The sequence below is a fragment of the Thrips palmi genome, unplaced genomic scaffold (genome assembly GCF_012932325.1).
Source record: "Thrips palmi isolate BJ-2018 unplaced genomic scaffold, TpBJ-2018v1 HiC_scaffold_2, whole genome shotgun sequence".
NCBI lineage: Eukaryota > Metazoa > Arthropoda > Insecta > Thysanoptera > Thripidae > Thrips > Thrips palmi.
In genome coordinates, this window is record NW_023144629.1 from 3,310,452 (window position 1) to 3,337,276 (window position 26,825).

The 26,825-nt window shown below is 47.9% G+C and overlaps 6 protein-coding genes across 10 annotated transcripts; 3 read left to right on the forward strand and 3 right to left on the reverse strand.

Moving 5' to 3' along the window:
- The first annotated feature begins 12 nt into the window (after positions 1 to 12).
- On the forward strand, positions 13 to 1,945 carry LOC117646876 (dynein regulatory complex protein 8-like). Of its 3 annotated transcripts, XM_034388174.1 has the most exons (7): positions 13 to 87; positions 171 to 304; positions 455 to 568; positions 667 to 787; positions 873 to 1,083; positions 1,153 to 1,283; positions 1,608 to 1,945. In XM_034388174.1, exons 2-6 carry the CDS (start codon positions 289 to 291, stop codon positions 1,255 to 1,257), a joined length of 567 nt encoding a protein of 188 aa, XP_034244065.1. In that variant the 5' UTR covers positions 13 to 87; positions 171 to 288; the 3' UTR covers positions 1,258 to 1,283; positions 1,608 to 1,945. The 3 variants fall into 3 exon arrangements, with proteins under 3 accessions (XP_034244065.1, XP_034244064.1, XP_034244066.1); XM_034388173.1 differs by having other exon boundaries at positions 16 to 304; XM_034388175.1 differs by lacking the exon at positions 1,153 to 1,283 and having other exon boundaries at positions 16 to 304.
- Positions 1,330 to 3,169, reverse strand: LOC117646873 (delta(3,5)-Delta(2,4)-dienoyl-CoA isomerase, mitochondrial). 2 transcript variants are annotated; one of them, XM_034388168.1, is made up of 8 exons: positions 3,070 to 3,169; positions 2,803 to 2,851; positions 2,572 to 2,716; positions 2,407 to 2,495; positions 2,197 to 2,324; positions 1,840 to 2,120; positions 1,627 to 1,753; positions 1,330 to 1,523 (listed from the first exon to the last, which is right to left on the reverse strand). In XM_034388168.1, the coding sequence occupies exons 2-8, from the start codon at positions 2,840 to 2,842 to the stop codon at positions 1,425 to 1,427; spliced, it is 909 nt and encodes a 302-aa protein (XP_034244059.1). In that variant the 5' UTR covers positions 2,843 to 2,851; positions 3,070 to 3,169; the 3' UTR covers positions 1,330 to 1,424. The 2 variants fall into 2 exon arrangements, with proteins under 2 accessions (XP_034244059.1, XP_034244060.1); XM_034388169.1 differs by having other exon boundaries at positions 3,014 to 3,168.
- On the forward strand, positions 3,118 to 14,191 carry LOC117646869 (serine/threonine-protein kinase mTOR). The gene is made up of 23 exons (XM_034388162.1): positions 3,118 to 3,208; positions 3,292 to 3,698; positions 3,792 to 3,901; positions 3,983 to 4,112; positions 4,206 to 4,441; positions 4,529 to 4,725; positions 4,829 to 5,027; positions 5,114 to 5,373; positions 5,499 to 5,667; positions 5,749 to 5,959; positions 6,047 to 6,238; positions 6,347 to 6,553; positions 6,648 to 6,853; positions 6,930 to 7,136; positions 7,204 to 7,424; positions 7,521 to 7,666; positions 7,746 to 7,885; positions 7,964 to 8,161; positions 8,274 to 8,441; positions 8,551 to 8,655; positions 8,795 to 12,677; positions 12,772 to 12,958; positions 13,049 to 14,191. The coding sequence occupies exons 3-23, from the start codon at positions 3,809 to 3,811 to the stop codon at positions 13,062 to 13,064; spliced, it is 7,371 nt and encodes a 2,456-aa protein (XP_034244053.1). The 5' UTR covers positions 3,118 to 3,208; positions 3,292 to 3,698; positions 3,792 to 3,808; the 3' UTR covers positions 13,065 to 14,191.
- LOC117646871 (juvenile hormone esterase-like) lies at positions 14,174 to 21,667 on the reverse strand. 2 transcript variants are annotated; one of them, XM_034388165.1, is made up of 13 exons: positions 21,478 to 21,637; positions 21,162 to 21,225; positions 20,699 to 20,826; positions 20,375 to 20,470; positions 20,154 to 20,276; positions 19,716 to 19,878; positions 17,054 to 17,239; positions 16,531 to 16,739; positions 16,161 to 16,326; positions 15,874 to 16,085; positions 15,419 to 15,569; positions 15,089 to 15,224; positions 14,174 to 14,517 (listed from the first exon to the last, which is right to left on the reverse strand). In XM_034388165.1, exons 1-13 carry the CDS (start codon positions 21,484 to 21,486, stop codon positions 14,328 to 14,330), a joined length of 1,833 nt encoding a protein of 610 aa, XP_034244056.1. In that variant the 5' UTR covers positions 21,487 to 21,637; the 3' UTR covers positions 14,174 to 14,327. The 2 variants fall into 2 exon arrangements, with proteins under 2 accessions (XP_034244056.1, XP_034244057.1); XM_034388166.1 differs by lacking the exon at positions 14,174 to 14,517 and having other exon boundaries at positions 15,200 to 15,339; positions 21,478 to 21,667.
- An 800-nt stretch (positions 21,668 to 22,467) lies between these two features.
- LOC117646878 (V-type proton ATPase 16 kDa proteolipid subunit-like) lies at positions 22,468 to 25,008 on the forward strand. Its single transcript, XM_034388178.1, has 3 exons — positions 22,468 to 22,659; positions 23,588 to 23,774; positions 24,123 to 25,008. Exons 1-3 carry the CDS (start codon positions 22,581 to 22,583, stop codon positions 24,331 to 24,333), a joined length of 477 nt encoding a protein of 158 aa, XP_034244069.1. The 5' UTR covers positions 22,468 to 22,580; the 3' UTR covers positions 24,334 to 25,008.
- Positions 25,009 to 25,334: 326 nt separating this feature from the next.
- Positions 25,335 to 26,753, reverse strand: LOC117646874 (alpha-aspartyl dipeptidase). The gene is made up of 5 exons (XM_034388170.1): positions 26,411 to 26,753; positions 26,096 to 26,342; positions 25,827 to 26,000; positions 25,596 to 25,738; positions 25,335 to 25,514 (listed from the first exon to the last, which is right to left on the reverse strand). Exons 1-5 carry the CDS (start codon positions 26,506 to 26,508, stop codon positions 25,451 to 25,453), a joined length of 726 nt encoding a protein of 241 aa, XP_034244061.1. The 5' UTR covers positions 26,509 to 26,753; the 3' UTR covers positions 25,335 to 25,450.
- Positions 26,754 to 26,825: the final 72 nt, after the last annotated feature.

A 26,825-nucleotide genomic window follows, 5' to 3' on the forward strand; every position in this document is an offset into this window, starting at 1 on the left:
TCTGGAATGTGGGTGAGGAGGGCTGCGTCCGAACTGAAGAGCAAGTCACACTTGCGTGGCACTTTCTGAAGTGTTCTGTACAATGTGGTAACTATGTTACTCCTATCAAAAAAATAAAAATGCATAAAACATTAGGATTGATGACAGCAAATTTTATTTTGCTGAATAAGGTCCCATTCGGTACTTCAGTACTTTCCCCACTTCCCCCACACCCCGACATAGGGAAGTGCATGAGAGAGTTGCCTGGCAACCATAATTTTTCCGGAAACATTTCTAAATCTCAGAGTGATGGAGGATCAAGAACGTAAGATTTTGTTGAGTGCATTTCTAATTTTGCACAATTTATTACTGCATTTGTAACATTATGCTGAAATTATTGGCTTGTTGATAGTAAAAGCAAAATTTACAGAACTGAAACACTTTTTCTAAAAATTCATTTTTACTTTCACAACAGAGGGGCCTGCAAATGATCTTGAGAGGAGGATTAATGAAGCATTTGAGATTTTCGACCATGCTCAAAACAAAAACATAGATGTACGAGAAGTAGGAGCTGTAATTAGATCCTTGGGTGAGCATTTATAGTACATTCCTTTGATCATGAGAAAAAATGAAGGCTAGAACTTCAGAAACACTTTGTCACTTGTCCCTTAAATTCTGGATTTTCAGGGTGCTGCCCCACAGAAGCACAGCTACAGGAGGTACTCATGGAGGTGGAGGATCCAGATACCGGAAGTGTGTCCTTGGACAAATTCCTCCCATACATGGTCAATGTCATCACGGAGTATCAGTATGTTGAGTTATCACAATCACCACTTCTTTTAAGTTTCCAAGTAGCCAAATTTTAAAATTTCATTTGCATTTCATTTCTACAGAATGCAGCCAGCATCAGCAGAGGCACTACTGAAGGCATTTCAGGTCATGGATCCGGAAAGGAAAGGTTTTGTGGCAAAGGATGTGCTGGTGCGAAACATGCTTGAGCTTGGCGAACCTTTCACCCAGGATGAGCTAGAGGAAATGCTTACAGTGGCAGTGGACCCAGAAACGGGCACTGTCCCCTACGAATATTACATTAACCAGATTATGGTGAGTTGGTTTTTAACTGCAATAGGAATGGGCAGCAAACCTCATATGTCACTGATGTCACCCACATAGGTAAAGGTGGAACCAAATATATATTCTTTAATCCCCAAAAAGAAGCAAGTGAAACGCAGAAAGCTGGGAGGCAGCATGCTGGGAGTTGCAGACGCAACAACCTGAGCCTCCATTCCTGTCCCAGTCCCAAAGTATTCAAATAAGTTATTTAAGGTCAAAACCAAAACTCCCATGAACTTAAGGTTGAAATAAATTTTTATTATTTAGAAAATAAAAATTGTAAAAATTATAGTGATTACACCATAATGTAATTGAAGGTTGGGTAAAGATTATCACAGTTTAGAAAATGTTGGTGGAGGGCTCTTGGTAGCAGCAGCCATGGCCGATTTCATAAGGTCATCGCTCTGCAGCAGAGCCTGATTCCATGAAGCCTAGAGAGGAAAATAAAATTAAAGCATTAGAGGGACACCCTTGAAATTTGCACTAATGTTTGGTTTCCTCTAATATTTTTACAGGTAGATTAGGGACACTTACAATGTGCTCCAAACTCTCGTCTACAGTGTGGTCACGTGAGAAAACAAGACTCCTCTTTGTCATCTGAACAGCAACAGGACTCATGGCAGCAATCGATGCTGCCATTTCAAAGGCAGCCTTCATCAAACTTTAAAATAGAAAGCAAAGTAAACTATAGACACTGCCTGCTGACAATGGCAATGAAGAAAAAATAGCATTAATAGGTTAACAGACCTTTCTTTATCTGGGAAAACACCACTCACAAATCCACATTCCTTGGCTTCAGCAGACAGAAATTTGCGAGCAGTGAGAGCAAGTTCGTTGACCAGGCTCCGACTTCCAATGGCTTTGGGGAGCCGTTGCAGAGTGCCCACATCAGCTGCAAGACCAATAGCTACCTCCTTAATTTGAAACCACGAGTCAGAAGAGCACAAACGGATATCAGCAGTGGAAGCGATGTCAACCCCAGCACCAACACATGGACCATTCATGGCACAAATAACTGGTTTGAGGCACTGAAATAAAAAAGAAAGAGAAGAAACTGTTAGTTATGCCCATCAATTAAATGAGTGGTTACAATCATTTCCTTACCTTTTCAAGAGATGTCACACTATCTTGATACCTCCGAATCAGTCTATGCATTGCCTGGCACCGACGAGCAATATCGTCATCATCTTCTACAGATGGCATCAATACTGAAGGGTCTGACAAGTCAAGACCTACAAAAGGCAGAAAACCAAACTGTTCAAACCATACAATACTCTGTTGAAGTTGGTTGCAGGTCTGGTTGGGAGAACACACCTGCTGTGAAGGCACGTCCTGCACCAGACAGGACCACAACCCTGCAGTCCTTGTCATCAGCCAATACTCGAAATGCTTCTCCAACTTCCCTGAAATGAAGCACGTGTAATACTACAAAGAACATATGATGTTCAAGACTTAGACACAAGAACATGCTATGAATACCTCCACATAGTTCCATTCATTGCATTTAGTCGGTCCGGTCGGTTCAGTTCAACATGATACACAAAGGGAGAGTGCACGGTCACAGCTAGGGTCTCATACTGAGGAATCGTACTGCTAGAACAGTTGCGCTTCAATAGTGACATACCTGTTAACGAACAAATACAGTTATGCTAGACTCATTCAGTTTCAGAGCCCAATAATTGATATTTTTGATAAGAAACTTGAACTTACCGCCAGTGGAACGGGCTAAGCGTGATGCAAGCTGGAACATTTTCAACACCTGAAAAGCAAGCAAAAACGTAATACAACAGGTGACAGATGAAGTGCACTTTGAACTGTCAGTCGATGCGAGAGTCCTTGGAGTCACGGTTCGAGTTCCAATGGATGAAGAAAATGAACTGGTGGCTATCTTTCGTTTCAGTCGGTGTAAATTTCCTAGCACCTGACAGGATGACAAAAACAAGTACGATCTGTTTTTTGACCGGTTTTTTAACTCACGGTTGCAAAGGTGGGGTGAGGTACGATGTACGCAGGGAGAGTGCGAATAATACCAGAAGCCGGCCTTGTTGTTGTTTTTGTTGTTGCAGCTGGTTAGCTCTGCTTATGCGCAGAACATTCGTGTTTACCTTTGGTTTAGGTCTTATGTTTTCATTGGTACAACTTTGAGTAATTTTGCTGTTTGTTGTCCATTTTATGCTGAAGCAATCTTAATTTTTGAAGGGATCGAACTGGTACACTGTCGGGACTAGATGTCACCGGTGAGAGTGGCCCGCAGCTCGTCGATATTCCCTAAAACCGCTTAGTGGACTGTTCCTCGTATGCTAGAATAATGACTTCCTGATGGCGTTTTCTCCTCGAACCGCCCGGCAGAAACAGCCGTTTTTACCCTTGAATCAGACAGTCAATCTCGCAGTGTGCCTCGCAGCCATTCACAGTGCCGTCAGCGGTAGCGCAATGTATTCCAGTACCATTAGTGAGGTTAAGCTGCTCCCGCATGTTTGTTGAACGAATTTTCACTTCGACCCGATGGCCTGCAGCTCGGTGCTCTAGAAGCGCTGAGTAGAAGATTCGTGGAATCACACTGTGATTCTACTGACATTTGTTTAAAACCATTTTACAACATCAAGGTGAACCCCCGTTTCTCTCCTGAATTGTTTTTAACACATTTCCCTTTCTTTCTTTCTTATAAATTAATATTGCAATATATACTGTTTTTCCAGCCTACTTTTCTTTCAAAATGTCGAACACATTGATGCAGCAATATGTCAAGGGCTTGAAGTCCCGAAATGACGACACCCGCAAGAAAGCAGCCAGAGATCTACTTCAATACGTAATTAAAGATTGATTTTGAGTGGGATGTAGTAGATTTACTAAAGAGGGATGAAATGAGAGTGTTTTGTTTTCCTTGCAGTTGACCACAGAATTACGAGAAGTGTCTCTAGAAGAGCAAGCTGCTTTTATGGACGAGTTTAATGACCATATATTTGAAATGGTATCCGGTTCTGATGTGAATGAGAAAAAGGGTGGTATTCTTGCCATTGGTAAGTTCTTTTATTCTTTTTCTCCTGAGTCATATTTTTTTCTCATACATTTTCTGCTATACATTGAACTTTGTCTTATCTCCCTGTTTACAGTTTGTTTAATTGAAGCTGATGTCGGAAATATAAATACCAGAATAGGTCGTTTTGCCAACTATTTGCGTAATTTGCTCCCATCAAATGATACTGGGGTGATGGAGCTGGCAGCCCACACTGTTGGTATGCTTGCTCTGGTCTCTGGTACCTATGCTGCAGAATATTTTGAATTTGAAGTGAAAAGGGCCTTTGAGTGGCTGGGTGGTGACAGAAATGAAGGCAAACGACTGGCAGCAGTAAGGATCTATTGACTCCGTTATCTCAAACCTTGTTCATTTTCTGGTTTGATGTTTGGTCACTTATTTGACAATGATCTCCTACAGGTTTTGGTCCTCCGGAAGCTGGCCCTCTTTGTTCCCACATATTTTTATCAACAAGTTCAGACCTTCTTTGACCTAATTTTTAATGCAGTCCGTGATCCCAAGCCTGCTATCCGTGAGGGAGCAGTGGAAGCAATTCGTGCTGCTCTGATTGCTACAAGTCAGAGAGAAATGGCCAAACAGGCTCAAAAGCCCACCTGGTAATGACTTTTTTACAATTGTGCAAGTACTGCATTGAATTATGTAATGCTCTACCATTAGAGTGCATAATAATAATTTTTTTTTGTCATTTCTTTTGGGAAGGTACAAGCAATGTTTTGATGAAGTAGTGAAAGGTTTTGAAGAGTCTGTATTTAAAGAGAGAGGCACAAACAGGGAAGACCGTGTGCATGGATCTCTCTTGGTTTTGATTGAATTGTTCCGTTGCTCCAATGCCAATTGGGAAAGGAAATATGTAGGGCTCATGGATAAGCTGCAAGTTGAACCTGAAACCAAAACTGATGTAAGTTATTCAATTTTTCTGCCAAGCCAGTCATTTTAAGTTCCAAGTTAAACTTTTAATTTTTGTCTTTTTTAAATTTTTTTTAGGAATGTATGGATATAGTTGCATTGCATCGAAAGCCACCTGTGGGATCTAAATCTCACAATGGGCATCATCGTGAAAGTGCTCCCTCTGTCACTATTATTTATGAAAGTGCTGCTTGTCGCCAGTTGATAATGGAGCGCTTTGATGACATATGCATGGATGTTTTGGCTCAGCGAATTGTGCGCAACTCTCACCTTCAGCACACACTTCTTACCATCTTACCCAGGCTTGCTGCATTCAACCGTGAAAAATTCACACATTTGTAAGTTATTGGAGACTTAAAGTTGTGAGCAGCCTATTGATGAACCCAGACATTTTAATTTTGTAAACACCTCTCTTGGTGTGCTCATTACTTCAAGCAGTTCTAATACAGCTCTCATGTTACAGCCATTTGCGTTCAGCCATAACATACATCTTAAGTAGTCTGCGTAGTCGAGAAAAAGACCGTGCCACTGCTTTCACAACTGTTGGATTATTAGCTGTAGCAGTTGAGGACGATATCAAAGAATACATACCCAAAATAATGGAAGTTATACGGGCCTCCCTTCCAACCAAAGTAAGCATAACATGTTTCCATGTGCTTCCCTTACATTTTTTCTCTTCTGTCATCTATAGTTGACTTCAATTTGTAATTTAGGACACTCCAAGCAAGAAAAGATATGCCCCACTTGAACCAGCTGTGTTGGTATGCATATCATTAATGGGAGAGGCTGTTGGACCAGATTTGCACAATGAAATACGCGATCTTTTAGAACCTCTGTGGTCAACTGGTTTGAGTGCAACTCTTGATACCTGTCTGCGGACACTTGCTGTCAGCGTTCCTCAGTTAAAAAGAGAAATTTCAGAAGGTAACAAATATTTGAATTTTATTGAGTTCTTTTTCTTTTTTTTATAACTGTTATGGTTTGTGATATAATTTACTAATTTATGTGCAGGTTTACTACGCATGTTGTCCCAAGTTCTCATGCACAAGCAGATCCGACATCCTGGAATGCCTCGTCATCTATCTGGTAGTGGTGGTATAGGAAGCAGCACTTCTGTGCCTTACAACCTTAATTCTCCAGAGGGCTATGACACCCAAAGTATTGTTCTTGCTCTGCGTACACTTGGCAGCTTCAATTTTGATGGTATGCTCTATCCAAATCTGCACTTTTCCTGCTTCACTTTTAAAAGGGTTGTTAGTCTTTTGTTCTTGTTGCATTTCTAACTGAATTTTCATTTGATCATGTCTGAAGGATACTCATTGCTGCAATTTGTATGTCGATGTGCTGACCACTTTCTTACCAGTGAACAGCAAGAAATACGGCTGGAGACTGTACGCACATGCAGCCGGCTTTTGAAACTTGCTCTTGAATCTTGTGGTAAACGGCCAACAGACACACTGAGAGAGACTGTTGCTGAAGTAATTAGAAAACTTCTCATTGTTGGTATAACAGACACGGGTGAGAGCAATACATAATGCTACTCTTGTGAGAAAACTTTAAAAGACCATTACAGGACTAAATATTGCAATATTTCTTTCTTCTTATTTTTCAGATGCTGATGTGCGTAATTGGGTTTTGGCTTCTCTTGACTCTAGTTTTGACATTCACTTAGCTCAGGCTGAGAATTTGAGTGCTTTATTTGTATCTATGAATGATGAAGTATTTGAAATTAGAGAAATAGCAATATGCACCATTGGTCGTTTGTGTAGTCTAAACCCAGCCTATGCAATGCCTGCTCTACGTAAGACCTTGATGCAGGTAAGACTAGTTCTGAAAGTTGTGATGGTTGTTCCTTTAATGAGTGTTTACCAATCCTTTTCATTTTTATCGGCAGTTCCTCACTGAGCTAGAGTACTCTGGGATGGGCAGGAACAAGGAGCAAAGTGCTCGCATGCTGGACCACCTTGTGGTCAGTGCCCCTCGCCTCCTGGAGCCCTACATGGAGCCTGTGCTCAAAGTCCTTGTTCCCAAACTGCGAGAACTCGATCTTAACCCTGGAGTCGTTGTTAGCATATTGAGATGCATCGGTGATTTAGCTGAGGTAAAATCCGTTGCAGAATGCCTTCTAACAGCTTTTTAGCCTAAGCTAATTTTGATTTTTTTCTTAGGTAAGTGGAAGCGATATGTTGCCATGGATGGATGAATTGCTTGCAATTCTTCTTGAGATGCTGGGAGACAGTTCATCACCTGAGAAAAGAGGTATTGCGTTGTGGGTCCTGGGACGACTAGTCAGCTCAACTGGTTTTGTTGTACGACCATATAACAAATACCCTCAACTTCTTGAAGTGCTTACAAATTTCTTGAAGACAGAGCAACAGTCAACTAATAGGTATATTGAAACATTCCAATCTGATACATAATGATTTAGCTGGTAGGTGTAAAGTATGTTTCAATTGGCCATTGTCTTGTCTTGTTCATCCCTCAGGCGAGAAACTATCCGAGTTCTTGGTTTGTTGGGTGCTCTGGATCCTTACAAACACAAAATGAACCTTGGTCAAATTGATTCTCAGATTGATTCCACTGCTTTACTTGCAATGACTGATGTGAAGGGAGAAGTAGATTCCAGCCTTGGTAAGTTCCTTTTTTTTGTTAGCTGTATATGCTGTTCTCAACGTAACTAACTTTTAACTTCTTTTCGCTCAATTAAAAGAATTGACAACTAGTGAAATGTTAGTAAACATGAGTTCAGCAACCACCCTTGAGGAATATTATCCTGCAGTTGCCATTGCCACACTTATGAGAATCATAAGAGATCCAACCTTGTCTCAACACCATACAATGGTGGTTCAGGTCTGTTCAATTTATTTTTACTCTATTTGAAATTTTTTGTATTGTCCCGCCTTTTTTAAAAAACATATTTCTTTTCAGGCTGTAACATTTATCTTCAAGTCCTTAGGAATTAAATGTGTGCCATACATTGCTCAAGTCATGCCTAGTTTTCTAAATGTTATTCGTACCGCAGAAGTTCCCTTCAAAGAGTTCCTGTTCCAGCAATTGGCAGTCCTAATTGCTATTGTGAAACAGCACATCAGAAATTACCTTGATGACATTTTTGTGTTGATAAGAGTAAGTAATAACTCTCGTCTTTAATTTATAATCAATGATATTTTATTTTCTTCCCATAGTCTTTTTTTTTCCTATTTGTTTCTCCTCTGTCATACAAATTGGTTTTGTGCAGGAATTCTGGACTACTAATAGCCCTATCCAAGCTACATTGATTCTGTTAGTGGAACACATCGCTGTCGCCCTAGGTGCGGAGTTCAAAGTCTATATACCTCAATTGATGCCTCAAATTATGAGAGTTTTGTCCCATGACAACAGCAAGGATAGAACTGTGACAAACAAGGTAGTAAGACTTTTTCACTCTAAAAAATTGATCCCTAATCAGTGACATTCTCTTTGGTACAGTATATTGTTTTATTCTAAAAAAATATTTATTGTCTGTTCCCCTTTAGCTTCTAGTCGCCCTTCAAAAGTTTGGCAACAGTCTAGATGAATACTTGCATTTGGTACTTCCTCCCATGGTGAGACTATTTGATGCTACTGATTGTCCCATTCCGGTAAGTTACCTGAAGTAATTCTTTTCCTGTAAGAATTAATCCCATTTCCATTGAAGTCTATTAAAAGCTTTTAACTTAAAAAATTAAGAAAAACACATACAAAAAAAGCTAATAGCTTGTTGTATTACATCTTTTATAGGTATGTAAAGCTGCAATGGAGTCAATTGAGCATTTGGCAGAATCATTAGATTTTACTGATTCTGCCTCAAGGATAGTCCATCCATTAGTTAGAACTCTTGACACTCATCCTGAATTGCGTCAAACTGCCATGGATACGCTTTGTGCTCTAGTCCTACAGCTTGAGCGTAAATTTACTATTTTCATTCCCCTTGTAAACAAAACGGTGTCCAAACATAAAATAAGTTGTCAGCGATATGAAACATTAACATCAAAATTACTAGCTGGGCAGCCTCTAGCTGATGAAGAAAGTGTGCTTTCCAAGCGAAGGCAGGCAAGAAACAAAAATAGAGATCTTGCTTTGACTTCTTCTGATACTACAACCATCAAGCGCCTTCATGTTTCTGCTCCCAACCTTCAGCAAGCATGGACTGCCACTCGTCGAGTTTCCAAAGATGATTGGCTGGAGTGGCTCAGAAGACTTAGTATTGGATTGCTCAAAGAGTCTCCGTCACCAGCTCTACGCTCTTGTTTAGCTCTTGCCCAGACATATTCACAGCTACCTCGTGATTTGTTCAATGCGGCATTTGTGTCGTGCTGGTCAGAGCTTGATGAAAGCTTCCAAAGGGAACTAATTCAAGCCCTTCAGCAAGCGCTCATGGTGCCTGATTTGCCAGAGATTACTCAAACAATTTTGAATTTGGCAGAATTTATGGAACATTGTGACAAGGGTCCGTTGCCACTCGACCCGCCTCGTCTTGGTGAAAGGGCCATGCACTGCCGTGCATATGCCAAAGCCCTTCACTATAAAGAGGAAGAATTTCATCAAGGGCCAAATGCACAAGTCATCGAGTCTCTCATCTCAATCAACAATAAGCTGCAGCAGAAAGAAGCAGCTGCAGGCCTTCTAGAGTACGTTATGAGCCATCATGGAAAAGAGTTTAAAGTTCAGGAACGATGGTATGAAAAGTTGCACAACTGGGAAAAAGCTCTTGATTCCTATAAAGAGCGGTTTGTTGAAAACTCGAATGATTTGGACTTAGTTCTGGGACAGATGCGCTGCATGGAGGCCCTAGGTGAATGGGGGCAGCTGCAAGATCTGGCTGAGAGTCATTGGACTAAAATGACCGAAGATGCCCGCCAGCGAATGTCTCGCATGGCCTGTGCTGCTGCTTGGGGCTTGCACAACTGGGAAAGCATGGACCGATATGTGAACTGTGTTCCTCGAGACACCCAAGATGGTGCTTTTTACAGAGCTGTTCTTGCTGTTCATCGAGAGCAATATGACACTGCTTTGCAACTCATTGACTCAGCTCGTGATCTTGTTGATACAGAGCTCACAGCTATGGCTGGTGAGAGTTACCAACGTGCGTATGGTGCCATGGTCTCTGTGCAAATGTTGGCCGAATTGGAGGAAGTAATTCAATACAAACTCAACAGTGATAGACGAGAAACCATTCGCAAAATGTGGTGGGAAAGACTGCAAGGATGTCAGAGAGTTGTAGAAGATTGGCAGCGGATCATTCAGGTTCATTCATTGGTTGTGTCACCTGAAGAAGACATGCACACATGGTTAAAGTATGCATCATTGTGTCGCAAGTCTTCTCGGTTCATGTTGTCTAAGAAGACTTTGGTGATGTTACTTGGCACTGACCCTGATGACTGCCCAGATCAACCCCTACCAACTGCTTGTCCCCAAGTGAGCTTTGCCTTTGCCAAGCACATGTGGATGTCAGGGAAGCAAGTAGAGGCATACAGCAAACTGCATCACTTTGTTCAAACCTCTTTACAGCCAGCAATTGAAAGTGCTGGTGACAAACGTGACCAACACTGTCGCCTTTTGGCAAGATGCTACCTGAAGCTGGGACAGTGGCAAGAAACTCTACAGGGCCTAAGCGAACATTCCATTCCAGCCGTCTTACACTACTACCAAGCTGCTCGAGAGCATGACCCTAACTGGTACAAAGCCTGGCATGCATGGGCTTATGTCAATTTTGAGACTGTCTTGTTCTACAAGCCCAATGAAAGTGGAAGCACCTCTGCCAACAGTTACATATCACAATTCACCGTGCCTGCTGTTGTTGGATTCTTTCGATCTATCTCTCTGTCCCATGGCAGTTCTCTTCAGGATACTTTGCGCCTCCTGACTCTCTGGTTTGATTATGGGCAGTGGCCTGAAGTATATGATGCCATTTTTGAAGGCCTGCGCACAGTACAAATAAACACTTGGCTTCAAGTGATTCCTCAGCTGATTGCTCGCATTGACACACCACGAGTGCTTGTAGGTCGACTAATTCACCATTTGCTCATGGATATTGGAAAGCATCATCCTCAAGCCCTTGTGTACCCATTAACTGTCGCAAGTAAGTCTGCAAGTACTCCACGCCGTAGTGCTGCGAACAAAATTCTGAAGAGTATGTGTGAGCACAGCCAGGCTTTAGTGCAGCAGGCAGTTATGGTCAGTGACGAACTCATCCGAGTGGCCATTCTATGGCATGAGCTGTGGCATGAAGGCCTTGAGGAGGCCAGCCGCCTCTTCTTTGGAGAGCGCAATGTGAAAGGAATGTTTGAAGCGTTAGATCCTCTTCATGCTATGCTGGAGCGTGGCCCACAAACTTTGAAGGAAACATCATTCAATCAAGCATACTCCAGAGATCTTATGGAAGCTCAAGACTGGTGCCAGCGCTACAAAGTGTCAGGAAATATGCGTGACTTGAATCAGGCTTGGGATCTTTACTATCATGTGTTCAAGCGGATATCTAGACAGCTTCCTCAACTCACTAGTTTAGAATTGCAGTATGTAAGTCCCAAGCTGCTGATCAGCCGTGATCTAGAACTTGCTGTGCCAGGCAGCTATGTTCCAGGGCAACCTGTCGTCCGTATTGCACATATCCAAAGTTCTCTACATGTAATTACATCTAAGCAGCGCCCTCGCAAGTTGTGCATAAGGGGTAGCAATGGTAGTGATTACATGTTCCTCCTGAAAGGACATGAAGACTTACGACAAGATGAGCGTGTCATGCAACTCTTTGGACTGGTGAATACAATTCTCATCAATGATCCAGAAACCTACAGAAGAAATTTAACCATACAACGTTATGCTGTTATTCCTTTATCAACAAACTCAGGGCTGATTGGATGGGTGCCTCACTGTGACACTCTTCACACACTGATTCGGGATTACCGTGAGAAGAAGAAATGCTTATTGAATATAGAACACCGAATAATGCTGAGAATGGCTCAAGATTATGAGCATTTGACTCTTATGCAGAAAGTTGAAGTGTTTGAGCATGCGCTGGAACATACTCAAGGAGATGATCTTGCCCGATTGTTATGGCTCAAATCACCATCATCAGAAGTTTGGTTTGATCGACGAACAAACTATACAAGATCCCTGGCTGTCATGTCAATGGTTGGCTACATTCTTGGACTTGGAGACAGGCATCCATCAAATCTTATGCTTGATCGATTGAGTGGGAAAATATTGCACATTGATTTTGGTGATTGTTTCGAAGTTGCAATGACAAGAGAAAAGTTCCCCGAGAAGATTCCCTTCCGCCTCACTCGAATGCTTATCAATGCTATGGAAGTGACTGGAATTGAGGGCACATATCGTAGAACATGTGAATCAGTGATGTCAGTACTTCATCGCAACAAGGACAGCCTCATGGCAGTGCTTGAAGCCTTTGTCTACGATCCACTTTTGAACTGGAGATTGATGGATGGGCAAACCACTCAAACAACAAGGAAAATAAAAGGAGGACCAAATGTTGACTCTGTGCCCTCTTCGACATCATCTCAGGAGCATGGTGATCTTGCAGAAAGTATTGGAGCAGCCCCCACATCTCTTAGCACTACCCTGCCAAAGAGAGGCCTGCAGGCTCTGACCAATGCGGACATTAATGGTACTTTATTACATATTTTAATTTTTCACACAACTGCAAAGAAGTAATTTTTCTTGCATTTCTGCTACTCTTAAATGTGTTTCCTTAATTTCAGCTGCTGAGACAAATCAACCCGAAGCGCTCAATAAGAAGGCTCTTGCTATTATTACCCGCGTCCGAGAGAAACTAACAGGGCGGGACTTTTCACACGAAGAGGAAACTGTCTCTGTTCAACGACAAGTAGAACTTTTGATTAAGCAGGCAACTTCAAATGAAAACCTTTGTCAGTGCTACATTGGATGGTAAGCTATCTTCTATCTGATTTTATTATTATTATTATTGGCATTAATGTTAACAGTGCTGTTAATTTTGACACATGTTTCGCTTTTTAGGTGTCCTTTCTGGTGATTGCATAGAAATTCTGGTATGGAGTGAATGAATGAATGTCAACTGTAGGGTGTTTGTTTAGCAACCCATTCAGGCATCAGCGAGCAGAAAGTTTTAGAAAAAATGATCCTCCTATGTTCTATTATGTAAAAAGATCATGACAGAGTTAATTAAAAATATTTTAAGTATATGAAGAAAAGAAAAATGATTGCCTCATTTGTGCCTTGCACCATGTGGTACCAGAGCATTCCATCATTTTGTATTTTTGCAGCTGTAGGTAGAGTGTTGGGTAAACATGTAAAAATCAATGAGTTTACTGAATTTAAAATGAATGGATCTATCTATCTGTTCTTATTTTGTACAAATGGAATGTGATTCTGAACATGTTCAAAAAATTTCTAACTTATTTATGTGAAAGTGTTTTCTTTTAAAGGTATGTTATAAAATGAAATTCTTCTATGTCCTTTTTTAATTTTGTGGATCCATAAATCTGCTGCAGGACCATTCAATGATTGGCTGTAGTAATTTTGACACATGAGTGTCATGTGATTTGGTTCTCACAGAAAAATAACAAACACAATGTTCGTGTTTGTTGGTTTTGTTGTAATTGTGCAATTGGTACATACAAGGTTTCTAGAATGGAAATGTCATTCAAAATGAATCATTTTCCTGTAACTACCTCATAAACCAGTGTCTTCAATTTAACCAAAAACCAAATTGTTGTTTGTTTTAAACTGATCAAAACTAATATGTAAATACAGTTGAATGCCCACTCAACACAAATGTATAAATGTATTTACCTTCTAGTGTACTCTTTTTGAAAATGAGGTTCAATTGTTAGATATAACATCATGTGATATATGCCCTTTCTGTGTATTGGGCTATAAGTTGTTTGTGGATTTTGAGTGTATAAAGCCTAACAATTGAAAAAGCTTATTGTGATCATTAGGATATGTAATATTTGTTAACTGTTTTCTTCTTACTTTTCTAGTTATGATGATCGAATCATACATAATAGACTGCTATTGTCATCTGTGGACATAGGGAAACTGTGGGGATGATTTACTGGCTTATGTTTCCTAGTCATGTGATAAATTAGTTATCATTTGTGTTCAGATTATTTAAGCACATTAAAGATGCTTCATTTACCTTGTTTATTTTATCCTCCGTCATCCCAGTCTTGTAACAACATTGATAAATAGTAATCACCACTTTAAATTCAACTTAAAAAATATTTTGAACATTTTTTTTGTTTACAATACGTTCACAGCCTTCTATCCATCGTCAAAACAGCGGCACGTTGAGGTACTTTTTGTAGACATCGTTCCAGAATTTTAACCGATCGTAGAGCGCCCCACTCCTCATGGTGAGACTGTGGTTGATTTCCAGGAAGTGGAGGCACTCCTCCGTCCGCGGCGTCCAGGCCAGGCCCAAGTCTGCACTCGACCCAGGCGGCGCAGGAGGGGTTGGATTCCTGCCAAGTTACGAATACGTTATTACTTTCCCATGAAAACCAGGCATTGGCATGAGATCCAATTGGGAGGGCGTCGTAACCGCAGAAAAACAGGAGGAGTGTGAAGGTGTTCAATGGGGGGTTTTATTCCCGAAGATTACATTACCAGGTGACTGAAAGAAACATTACTCAAACTATGGTCAAACCATGGTTTCACCGCGGTTATAGGGGCCGCCCGTCGAGCGCACTGTGCACCCGTTAGCGCCTGCGAGGTAGGCCACCGTCCCGTCCCGCTACACACCGGTGTGGAGACGGTGGCCTACGCTGCCCCTGTCTATGCAAGGGGCGAGGTAGGCCACCGTCTCGACACCGGCGTGCAGCGGGACCGGCCCATGGCCTACCTCGCGGGCGGCACAAGCACTCCGCCTTGAACTTGAGAGTGCGACCGAGACACGTTCCTGTCGACCGATTCCGAGAGTCGTTTTCGTCGCTCTGTCTCTCTCGCACGTGCACAGGACGCCCAACGAGTGCGATAGAGACAGAGCGACGAAAACGACTCTCGGAATGCTGGCGGGTGACGCATGCAACTGACCCAGTTTTGACGAAGTTGCTCCACAGGGTGAGCACGTTGGCCTTGCAGGCGGCGTCGCGCGGACTCGACTCCCGGTACGACGGCGCTATGATTGCCGGCCTGAAGACGAAGCCCAGCTCGTCGGCGTGGGACGCGCCTGGAACCGCAGGCATTCTCGTTGCTCTGTCTCTCTCGCACTCACGGGGCGCCCCGTGCAGGTGCGAGAGAGACAGAGCGACGAATCCCGGAATCAGAGTACAGGGCGTTGTGTCCTGCAAGTCGCGAGTCTCTTTCATAGCATGCGCAAACTGGGGACATTCACGTGATTTTAACTTCATTTTGGTCGAGCACCTCGGTACGACGTGAGCTTCATCATCTGCTTGAAGAGGTTGAGCTGGCCGTCGTGGTTGAAGAAGTAGTGGTAGACCGGGGCGGTGCCGGTGGCCGCGTGCAGGCGGCTGTCTCTCAGGACGGGCAGCACGAACAGCGTGTCGCCGAACAGCTGGGTGCACGCAGTACGGAGAGACAAGTTCAAAAACGGACAGAAAAGTAATCCGAATCGCGCTGCAGGGCGCACCACTGAAAAGCGCGTTTAGAGCTCCAGAGTCGCTAAATGGGACTCGAACCGAACGTGTGACCCCACCAACGGATTCCTCATTCGCAGAGCAATCCACGTTCGGTTCGAGTCCCATTTAGCGACTTGAGAGCTCAAAAGGCGTCCGTGATTTTGACCGCCTCCGCCAGTCTTCTGGCCCACTGTGCGTCGCCTCGTCCCAGGCCAGGCGAGGCCAGGCCAATTCGCGCACCTCCATGAACTGGTGGAACTTGCCGGCGCCGAGGCCGCCGTCCCCGAAGTAGTGCTGCAGGACGTCGCCGGCCAGGGCGGCCCGCTCCCGGCCGTCCAGGGCGCGGTGCAGGTCGACGGGCAGGAGGCGCGCCGGGCTGTGCCGCATGCACTCCTCCATGAAGGCCCTCTCCCTGGCCTTGCCCTTGGGGCCGAACACCCCGTCGCCGATGCCTGCCAGACCAGTTTCACGTCAAGCGCGGTTCTCCGTTCCACTCCTCTTCCGCGTGGACTCTCGGTCGTTCGTACCCAAGAAGATGACGAGGCCCTCCATGTCGTTGCTGCCCGTCATGAGGGCCACGTCGGCCTGCCTGCCCTCGGCCAGCACGGTCACGGGGTCCTCGGCCAGGAACGCGCCGTCGAGCGCGGGCTCCACCACGGGCACGAACAACATGCCCAGCGTGAGGCGCGGCGTCTGCGGACAAGAGAGGCGCATCATCAGCGGACTGGTTTCGAGAGTCGTTTCCGTCGCTCTGTCTCTCTCGCACCTGTACGGGACGCCCCATGAGTGCGAGGGAGACAGAGCGACATCCGTCTGCAGACTGGAGAGTACTCGGTAGGCATGCTCCGGGTGCCCGAAGAGCACATGAAGGCATGCCCTGTCCTTGAAGGCACTCACGAAGATGGGGTGCATGCGTTGAAATTGTCGCTGCAGCGCGGAGGCGGGCACGGCGCGCAGGCGACGCACCAGGGCGTCGGGGTCGGCCAGGTCGCGCTCGGCCACGCCCAGGGCCTTGGCCAGGGCGCGCGCGTGCTGCAGCGGCTGCTCCTCCATGGCCCAGTCGGAGGACGCCAGGCTGGAGGAGGCGATCACGCGGTGGAACAGCCCTGCGGAAATCCCGGACGCGTTTTGAGCTCCCGAGTCGCTAAATGGGACTCGAACCTAACGTGCGACCCCGCCAGTGGATTGCTCTCCGAACGAGGAATCCATTGGTGGGCTCACACATTCGATTCGAGTCCCATTTAACCACTCTGGAGGTCAAAACGCGTCTACAGTTTTGGCCGCCGCCGCCGCCGGTCTTCTGGCCCACTGTGCGATGGCGCGCTGTCTCTCTCGCACCGCTGCTGCTCGCGCCCCTTGAGTGCGAGAGAGATGAGAGACGCGAGACGCCAGCGAGACGCGAGACGCCAGCGAGACGCACCTCGCGACAGCGGCGACAGGCAGTGCAGGTGCGCCGCCACGCCGCCGGCGCTCTCGCCGGCCAGGGTCACGTTGCCGGGGTCGCCGCCAAACGAGGCGATGTTGTCGCGCAGCCAGTGCAGCAGCAGCGCCTGGTCCTTGAGGCCCGCATTGCCCGGCGCCTCCGCGGTGCCCACCGCCAGGAAGCCTGCGGAACGCAACAATCAGCCTTTTTGTGTGTGTGCGTGTGTGCGTGTGTGTGTGTGTGTGTGCCAACGACCCTGGGAGGCACCGTCCCCCTGTAAGTAGGCAACACTTTCTACGCCCCCCACCCCTCCGCCTATGCCAATGCCGAAAGACTATCACGCTCCACGAAGCCACATGACATTCCGTTATTTGATCTCTTTGTAACTCCACGCTCCACGCCACTGTCGGTGCAGCCGACAGAGGATCACCACAGAGTTTACGCGATCTAGTTTTTGTTCGGGGCTGGCCCAGGACTGCTGTTCCAGGACGCGGGGGAAGGTTCGCTCGCGCGGGCGGTGTAGGTTGGTCGCCCGGAGCATATAGGTGTCATCTTTTTGAAAGTCGAATGGGGTCCGCGGCGTCCGCTTCGGGTATCCTCTCTCTCTGACTTAACTTCCTGGCGTTTGGGCGTGGCCGCCCGTGCCCTACAGGGGCCGGGCTGTGCCAGCTAGTTTACCCGTTGTTCTGAACACGGAGGAGCTCTACCCATGTCCCTGTCCCCCCCTAAAAGCGGACGCGACTCTTGACCCTCATTTTGTTCGGCGGCAGGTGGATTGGGAAAGTGCGACTGGTCTCCGGGCGAATGCATTTCTTTCAATGTTTTTACCGCCACTGCCGTCACTTGGCGGCGGGCGACATTCTCATTAGGGTGGTCCGCTGCAGACTGATTCCGAGAGTCGTTTTCGTCGCTCCGTCTCTCTCGCACCCATACGGGACGTCCCATGAGTGCGAGAGAGACGGAGCGACGAAAACGACTCTCGGAGTCAGTCTGCTATGGTCCGTTCCCCCAGGCCGCTGCACCGTCAGTCCCCCGCGACCACACGTCCGTCTTATCGTACGACATTCTCCGTGAAAACCGCAACGCGCGCAGTTCAAGCAAAATGCCCGAACAAAACGAGAGTCTAGGGTTGCGTCCACACTCTTGGTGGCTTGGAGGGCAAGCTTCTCGGTGTTCAAGAAAGGTCACTCATTTTCCGGCACAGAAGGGCCCGTGAGGGCACGCAGCGGCCAGTCCAAGGCGTCTCAGAATTGAATCGAGAGAGCCTGCCCGAGGCGGACGCGGCGGACTCCCTTGCTGCCGCTCGAGAAAGATGACGCCTATATACTCCGGGGCGCCAACCTACACCGTCCGCGCGAGCGAGCCTCCTCCCGCGTCGCCGGACGGCTGCCTCGGACCTTGCCTCGGACCGCACCGCGCACGGACTTGGTTTTGCAAGGCATCGCGTGAACTCTGTCGCGAACCTCAGTCAGCTGCACGGCTACCTTGACCCGCGGGGCAGCTGCACCGCGCCGGCGTGGCGTAAGTTACAGTGGCGTGGCGCGTGACCGCCGCCACACGCATCGCCGTACACCTGCTCGACCCGTCGACTCACCTCGAGGTCCTCCACACCGCGGGGACGCACAGCGGATTTGCCAGACCGGCGCCAGCGGCCAAAACTCTAGACGCGTTTTGAGCTCCAGAGTCGCTAAATGGGACTCGAATCGAGCGTGGACGCTCGACGACTGCGAGAGGGCCGCGAGGGTAGTTCCTGGTCACGCTATGGCACTAACGGCTCCTTTGGTGAGAGGGAAATTAGAGAGCTCGCCACGGAAAAGCCGTCATTACGTTCCCCAAATGCTTTCTGAATAAAACAACTCTTCCCCTGTTTGTGGCGCATTAAAGATGCGGAACTAAATTGCCTAAAATATTTGACTAGGGTATGGTTCAGGGGGCTCGGAGCGCCATCGCAAGGGAGTCGCCGGCCCAATCATCCCGCACGAAGGAGGACAAGGGGATGCGGCCAAATTGGAAATTGGGGCGAGCGAAAACGACAGCGTGCCGTCCCGCTTGAATTATAGATAGACAGCGCCAGTGAAGGAGGGAAACCACACAGGTCGTCTGGACAGGGCGACGTGGGGCGTCCTTGGTAGGAGGGGGGGGGGGAGATGGAGGGAATTTTGCCTGCCTTCGGGTCATGTGGTGCGGGTTGCCTACTATCAGGCGTTTAGGGCATCCTGTTTTTCTTGGTGGGGGGGAGGGGCCCTGCTACACACTGGCTGCCCCCCTCTCAAACCGCGCCAGATCCTTTGGTCTTTGAAAATTGTTTTTACAATTCGTTCCTGACCCCAAGAAGCGCAGGTGCCCACACACTGCGAGAAAAAAAAATTAAGCTGTTAATTTTGATGCCTCTGTCCACTGTACCCTGAAAACAGGTTTCAAGCGCATCTCAGGAAACGGAATTCACTGCGCATAATGGGAACTCGAATCCACTGCACTGCTCAGACACTGTACAGACTACAAATCGTACAAGGCAGTATCTCCGGGTACGGCAGAAACATTCTTTCAGGTGGCAAAAAAAAAAAGAAAAAAAGCCACAGCCTTCAATTTTTGTCGCAGTGTAAAGTAAAAAGTGCAACGTCAGCTCAATGCTGTTAAACATGTTTTTGTTTGTTAGTACCGAAAGGCCCCAGCCGGTAGTTGAAGGTGACGAGGACGATGCCGCCCGCCTCCATGACGTACTCGGGGCCCAGCAGCGTGTCGCTGCCGTCGCTGTGGCGGAAGCCCCCGCCGTGGATGAACACCAGCACGGGCAGGCCGGGGTGCGACGCCAGCCGGGGCAGCTGCCGGCAGGTAAGGAACACACTCGTTAGAGAGAGAGAGAGAGAGAGAGAGATGGAGATAGAGACAGAGATTTTGTCTGCTTTTTGGAGGCCCTGGGAGCGCCTGGCCGGTAGGCCGTCCCGTTACAACAGCGTGACCACCGGGCTGCCTACCCTGCGCCCTGCAGGGGCCCTGCCCGGAAAGCCCGGAAAGCCCACACAGGACCAGCAAGACACTCGAGGCGTGTTCCTGAACGCACCATCGGCGCGTCGCTCGGTCGGCGTCGGCATCCTACCTGCGGCGTGTACACGTTGGCGTAGAGGCAGTCCTCCTTGGCGCGCAGTCCCCTCCAGCCCGCGCGCAGCAAGGCGGGCACGGTCTTGGCGTGCGCCGCCACACCGCCCGGTGTCCACGACCTCTGCAAAGATCGCGGCGCTAGAGAACGGACAGGACCGCTCGGGCATTACCTTATTACGCCCTTGAAAGGCGTTCTTGAAGGTCGTTCAGTGCGCTCACCGGCCCCAGGGGGATAATCATCAGCGACTGCATGGCCTGCGGCCCGAAGCTGCCCGCGTCACGGACGCCTGACCACGGCTGGGCGGGCCGGGGCGCCTGCAATTTTCATGCCAGAAAAAACCCGAAGAAATTACCGACCTTTCTCAACATATTCACAATGTCGACTCGAAGGAAAATGAAGCACAATTTTATCTCACTGGAGGCGAAAATAGGTTAACACTGACTGGTCACTAGACCGAATTTTCACTTTGATTGGATTGAAAATCTCATGAAAAGTGGGGTGCTAGGAATGGGGCAAAGGTGCCCCTCGGTTTCGGTACGCACCCTGAACCGCAGGTCCCCCAGGGGCGGCGTGGCGTAGGGGATGCCCCTGAAGCTGAAGTAGACCGCTCCCTTCGCGGTCCTCTTCCTGCGCCCCCGCAGCGCGCCCGTCTCGATTCGAACCAGCGGCCCTGGAACCACGACGGCCGTCAAAGCGTCTCACTCCAGGGACTCCAGCGGTATCGGTCCTCGAACTTTTCCATCATTTGACGCCACACTGCGCCAAGTTTTGTTGCCACTTTATGACCGCTATAAAGACTAATTTTTCCTCGCAAGAATGTCGCCGGGCATTGTGTGTTGAGGAGTTTTGATGAAAATTCATGAAAATTTCAATAGTTTGTGATGAAATTGCCACTATTTATCAAGTGATGACGTCCACGATTTTGTCATAAAGTGAGAGCAAAAATTTCAACAGCGTACGAGTGAATGAAACCAGGGCCTCCCATCCGCCCAGGGGGTGGCTTACGTGCGCCGTCGTCCAGGTCGCCGTCCGGAGAGTCGGGCCCCACCGCCGAGCTGCGCGCCGGCTCCTGCAACGTCGCACACGTTAGGCCCACCAGTCCAGCAATGTGTTTCAACACGAGTCTTTCGTTTGAACATCATGTCACTTTAGTTTGAACATCTATGTCACTTTCGTTCGAACGTCTCTGTCACTTTCGTTTGAAAATCTACATCGTATCACTTTCGTTTGAACATCTACAACGTATCACTTGCGTTTGAACAATTTTTCACAGTGGTGCAGCGAATTCACACTTCCAGCCCACATGTTGCAGCTCACTCACAGTCCACATCGCTGTGTCGCACGGTTCCGCTCGCTGCCGGTGCGATGTGTTGTCGTTCTGGCCGAAGTTCGACGAGGGGTCAGACGGCCGCGGAGGAGCGCGCTCCGTGGTGCCCCGTGGTGCACCGGCCGAGCGCTGTAGGCGATTGACTCGATTGCAACCCGATGACTCGATGGGCGAGGAAGGGGCAAGCGCGAAGCGGGCGAAGCGCGCCAAGCGGGGACGGCCGGACACCGTGCCGACGGGGCGAGGAGGCCGAGGAGGAGGAGGACGACGACGAGGAGGAGGAGGGGAGGGAGACAGTGGGGACGGCACTGCTTACTGGCGCACAGTCGTAGCGGAAGCATTATTTCTGTTTCTTTGTTGAGGTTGTGATGATAAGGCTCCAGTACATCATTTGGACCCCCACTACAAATCCATTGGCGGTTCACGTGGTGTCGTAAAGGCGCGGGAAAATCCGTGTTCGCCTGTCTATTGGCGGTACAACCTGGACGCCGCCAATACAAAATTATCGCCATGGTAAAGGGTCGGAATAGTACCGCCTTTCGATGGTACATAATGAAATGAGAGACTGAACTTACAACATTTATTTGAAAGGGAGAAGTTGGCCTTGTAAGTGCACTAAACACCACAGCGTGTCATTTCGCATTTCCATAGAGGCACATCACGTACCACCACCACCACAGCGAGCTGTGTCCCTCCCTCCACTACAGATGGAGGTGGCGCGGTCTGGCGGATTTTAGTGTCGTCCGCAGCTGGGCCTTTCCGCCTTACGTCGTTTTCATTAGCAACAATGACATGGAAATCAATCCCAAATTACGTTAATGGAACGACGGCTAACCATTAACCCCCGTTTGCGTAACTGGCCCACTGTCACGGCAGGCACGGCGCACGGCAGGCATTCCCCCTTCCCTCTCGTTATCTCTGTATCTGGCTTAATGCCGCCAACTTATCGATTTGGCCGTTATCAGCGGGACACTCTAGATCTTCACGTCCTCCGTCACATGAACGAAGGAAACTGAGGTGTTCGGTTCAACGGGCGCGATCGTGTCAGCTGGATCTCCCTTTCTAACTCCGCCACCAGCACCCTCACAGCCGCCACCATGTCGTCCACCAACACCGAGCCGATGTACGCGCCCTTCTTCGGCGTCATCGGCGCCGCCTCCGCCGTCGTGTTCAGCGGTGAGTCGTACCTTGAGTCCTGGTCACGCGCGTGTCGCGCACGGCCGTGCCGCGCCCAGCACGCGTGCGTCGGCAGGGGTGGCCGCCCCGCGGCGAGGGCGAGGGAGCGGCCGGACTGCGAGACGTCACGTGCGCGGCATGTGACGCGTCTGCGCGTGACGGTGACGGCCTGGTGACGGCCTGGTGACGGCCAGGTGGCGGTCACGCGGCCGCGGGGCGGTGCGGGCGGCGTGCCCTGCTCCCCGTGACACGCGTGCGTTGTCCAGAGTCGCGGTCCCCGTCGTGCGTCGCGTCGCCGAGGTCGCCGACGGCGGCGGCCTCGACGTCGTGGTCCCGGGTGGCGGTCGGAACGACTCTCGGGGTGCGGGACGCGGCCAAGGGCTTCCCGAGGGCTTTCCGAAGGCTTTCCGAAGGCCGGGGGATGCGCCCCGCTCCCCTTCTTGGCGTCGGCGGCGAGACGGGTGCGGGGGAGGCGACCGCCCGGCTCCGGCCGCTGGGGCGGCGCGGCGGTGCGTGATCCAAGATGGCCGCCGTCACATGACGCGATCTTGTGATGCGCGCGTACGATGTAGAAAATCGCAGCTCGCGTCACATGCGCGCTCTCTCTCTCTCGCTCCAAGAAAGCCGAACGCAAAATGCAGTTCTTTCAGCCCCTACCTGTAGCCTTACTGGGTTTTCTCACCTTGACCTACGCCACCACTGTCTGAAAGCCTGAAGGCCTCCGTCCCGTCCACCAGAAAGTGGCGTGTCTGCATTGTCCTTTCTTTCGTGTCTCTTCATCGGCGTTTCACCTGCACCTCTAGATAAAAGGAATGAGGGCAAAAATTTTTGACGACTGCCCTCTTTCGTAATTGTTTTTAGTCGCCTCCTTGAAGGACTACAAGGACAAGCTTCACGCCACTAATGCCGCTCATGCTCTGTGTTGCAGCCCTGGGCGCGGCGTACGGCACGGCCAAGTCCGGTACGGGTATCGCGGCCATGGCCGTGATGCGGCCCGAGCAGATCATGAAGTGCATCATCCCCGTCGTCATGGCGGGTATCGTGGCCATCTACGGCCTGGTCGTGGCGGTGCTCATCGCCACCACCCTCGACAGGGACAGCTACACGCTGTTCAAGTAAGTGGTGCCAGAGACTCCAGGGGGAGGGTACTGGATAGGCCGCCTGGAAGGTACGCAAAACGCACTGCTTTGCCCCTAGTCAAAAAGGCACAATTTTACTCTCTGGGGCCGCACCTGCGATGGAGGAGGCCAGCAGTCAATGGCCCATGCCCATGTTCGAGCCCAGTCAAGCGTGAATGGTCAAGCCCACGGATCATGGTCAAAACCGCTTCGTCAAGCAAGCCCATGGTCAAGCACGGATGGCCAAAACCATGGCCAAGCTCAGCTCTTGCATATTGGGAACCGCGCCTCAAGACAAGAAAACACCCCCTGGAATGGTCCCTGACTGCCCCTTTCTGTTCGCAGGGGCTTCATGCACCTGGGTGCCGGCCTGGCCGTCGGCTTCTCCGGTCTGGCGGCAGGCTTCGCCATCGGCATCGTCGGCGACTCTGGCGTCCGAGGCACGGCCCAGCAGCCGCGACTCTTCGTGGGCATGATCCTGATCCTCATTTTCGCCGAGGTGCTGGGTCTGTACGGCCTCATCATCGCCGTCTTCCTCTTCGCCAAGGCCAACTAGAGCGCGGCGGTGGTGACGCACTGGAGGCCCGGGGGCTTCTTCTTGACCTTTGTGATCAATACTCAACACGTCATTGGCGGAAACCTCACCCCTTGGAACGCCCTCACCGCCAACCATGCACAAAATAGATCTTTGATGTGCTATCCAAAGTTTGGGTTTATTTGGAGATAAGTGACCGAATTTTCTCTTTGGTGATCAACAACTGGTTGTGAGAGCGAGCTTTCGTGTTTCACAACGGAGGGCTTGTTAGAAAATGAACCGAAATTTTTGTTACCGCAGCTTAAGACATTTTCCTTTCCTTGTGATGAAAAAAAAAGATCAATTTTAATTATTATTAACTTGAGTCTTTCAAGTTTGACAGCTTTCCCTTGCCGAGGCATAGGGTTAAATTATGAAGTACTCTTCAACTGCATGTTTGTAAATGACCATTATACATTAAGATAATTACACGTTAAGAAGAAACATTTCGACTTCTTAGGAGTGATAAAGCTTAGGCGGGGAAGAATACAGTTTTGCTTGAGGTGAATGTCTATTCTCTAGATATTCACTTTAAACAACACTGTAATGAGCCCCGTCTAAGAGAGCGCTAGATTCGTTTCTGTCCGTAGTCATTTCTATGATTATGCATTGTTGTAGGATTAAATAAATGAAAATAAACAGAAATGTGACTAAGAACTATGGTGCCAAGAGCAGCAAAATCGAGTTCACCTTGTTTTTGAAACGGCAACTTCACAACACCGCGCCACTCACGCTCGGGGAAGGACCACGAACCCACGGACCTGGGTTCGACTCCCAGGCGTGACAATTCTTTGATGTCTTGTTTGACACGACTTCCCTGTGACGTGCCAAAGGGGTGGCCTACCTTCTCGGCGCTGTGTAACAACAGTCTGCTTGTTGTGTAAATGGTATTACCCTGAGTTTAGAGTCGTCCTCTGTGGTTGCCTACCTTCCAGAGCATGAAGGCTTTTAGCCCCAAAACAAAAAGAGAATATTAAAAGGCATAGAGTTAGACCCCACTTGGCGATAATTTATTTTTCAACGATAACATAAACAAACACAGGAATAGAAAACTGACACCCAGCATGGCTCTGTAGTAACTGAGAAGTTCTGTCAGCTTCTACTTTGAAGAAAGGAGGAAGCTTAGGTCAGATCCAACATTATATTCCACTGGCTCCTTGCCCCTGATGAAAGATTCATTAATTTAAATTATTACCGGAATCAGTAGACATAAAAAGAATGACAAAAAGAAATTTATGACTTACCTGACAAACAAACGAGCCTTGTGATACCCTTTAAGAACGACCTCTTCTCCTTCCAGGAAGAGTAGACTGCCCTCACGCAAACCGAGCACTGGTGGTGATCCTTCAATTTCGTGGTACTCACTGATTCGCTTCTCTCTTGTTTCCTAAAATTAAAGAAAATTATGACTTCTCTACAAGCAATAAATCCAAATAAAATGTAAAATCCTCAATTCAATCAAAATAAATACTTACACCCATATGCGTCGAGTTCACATCAGGGTCAATATAGTGAGGATTGATGTTGAATGGAACCAATTTCAAAGCATCAAAAGAAGGAGGGTAGACAATTGGCATATCATTCGTAGTGTTGATACTGGTAGTGGCTACATTTGTTCCAGCACTCGAACCTATGTAAGGCATTCCATTCTGTAATAATTACATTTCAAGAGAGTTTGGTAGGGCTTCTAAACTGTAGCAAATTAAGTTTGTTCAGAGAAGAATGACATAACTCAGTTGCTAACCTCCAAAACTTGCTTCTGGATTGCTGGAATTAGTCCATTTTCATAAAGAGATTTCAGGAGCAAGAATGTGTTTCCACCCCCTACAAATATAGATTCTGCATTTTCTACAGCCCGTACTGGGTCAGGCACAGCATGCACTCCTTCTACTTGAAAACCCCAGGGCTCCAGAGCATTCTTCACAGTGTTAGTGTAGTCATCATGTTTAGAAGATGCATAGGGAACGAATAAAATGCGTTTCACGTTCTTCCTGCAAAATTTAACCAATCATTAGTAAAAATTTCAATCAAGGCAAAACCATTAAATTCAGTGGATTACCTTCCTAGAAAATCCAAAATTTCAGATTTCGCCCATTCCAGATATTTTCCATTATGTAAAGTGGAATTTGAGAGTAACAAGATTCGCCTTGTAACCATTGTGCCTTTGTTTTCACAGATCTATCAAGAAAGTATGTCGAAAATAAAGAGAATGCTATGGCCAAGACTTTGGAGTTCTTTTCTCACTGCAATGAAAACCTGGACGCTTCAGTCTAACTGGAACAAAGGCACAGTCACTGAGTCAACTGACAGAGCTCAGTATCAATGTTGGATTATCACAATCAGCTGACAGCAACAGCTAGCAGCCGGTTCGGGCAAAGGTCATGTTGTGATGGCTCTGGAAATAAGGAGGAGTGTCTAGTGACAGGAAGAATCACTATTGGCAGGGCATCTTATTGGCACTCTTCCTCTTGCCA

Coding starts and splice junctions, on each gene's coding strand:
- LOC117646874 (XM_034388170.1), bottom strand. CDS start 26,508: ATGGTTACAAGGCGAATCTTGTTACTCTCAAATTCCACTTTACATAAT. Junction 26,001..26,095: donor TCCAGAAGCAAGTTTTGGAG/GTTAGCAACTGA, acceptor TAATTATTACAG/AATGGAATGCCTTACATAGG. Junction 25,515..25,595: donor AAGGCTCGTTTGTTTGTCAG/GTAAGTCATAAA, acceptor ATCTTTCATCAG/GGGCAAGGAGCCAGTGGAAT.
- LOC117646876 (XM_034388174.1), top strand. Junction 788..872: donor AATGTCATCACGGAGTATCA/GTATGTTGAGTT, acceptor TCATTTCTACAG/AATGCAGCCAGCATCAGCAG. Junction 1,084..1,152: donor ATTACATTAACCAGATTATG/GTGAGTTGGTTT, acceptor TCACCCACATAG/GTAAAGGTGGAACCAAATAT.
- LOC117646871 (XM_034388165.1), bottom strand. Junction 20,277..20,374: donor TGATTATCCCCCTGGGGCCG/GTGAGCGCACTG, acceptor CGATCTTTGCAG/AGGTCGTGGACACCGGGCGG. Junction 16,327..16,530: donor AACGCATGCACCCCATCTTC/GTGAGTGCCTTC, acceptor TCTTGTCCGCAG/ACGCCGCGCCTCACGCTGGG.
- LOC117646878 (XM_034388178.1), top strand. CDS start 22,581: ATGTCGTCCACCAACACCGAGCCGATGTACGCGCCCTTCTTCGGCGTC. Junction 22,660..23,587: donor CTCCGCCGTCGTGTTCAGCG/GTGAGTCGTACC, acceptor TCTGTGTTGCAG/CCCTGGGCGCGGCGTACGGC. Junction 23,775..24,122: donor GACAGCTACACGCTGTTCAA/GTAAGTGGTGCC, acceptor TTCTGTTCGCAG/GGGCTTCATGCACCTGGGTG.
- LOC117646869 (XM_034388162.1), top strand. CDS start 3,809: ATGTCGAACACATTGATGCAGCAATATGTCAAGGGCTTGAAGTCCCGA. Junction 5,668..5,748: donor GGGCCTCCCTTCCAACCAAA/GTAAGCATAACA, acceptor TTTGTAATTTAG/GACACTCCAAGCAAGAAAAG. Junction 7,886..7,963: donor ACCATACAATGGTGGTTCAG/GTCTGTTCAATT, acceptor ATTTCTTTTCAG/GCTGTAACATTTATCTTCAA.
- LOC117646873 (XM_034388168.1), bottom strand. CDS start 2,842: ATGTTCCAGCTTGCATCACGCTTAGCCCGTTCCACTGGCG. Junction 2,717..2,802: donor CTTAGCCCGTTCCACTGGCG/GTAAGTTCAAGT, acceptor GTTCGTTAACAG/GTATGTCACTATTGAAGCGC. Junction 2,121..2,196: donor GTGTGACATCTCTTGAAAAG/GTAAGGAAATGA, acceptor TTTTTATTTCAG/TGCCTCAAACCAGTTATTTG.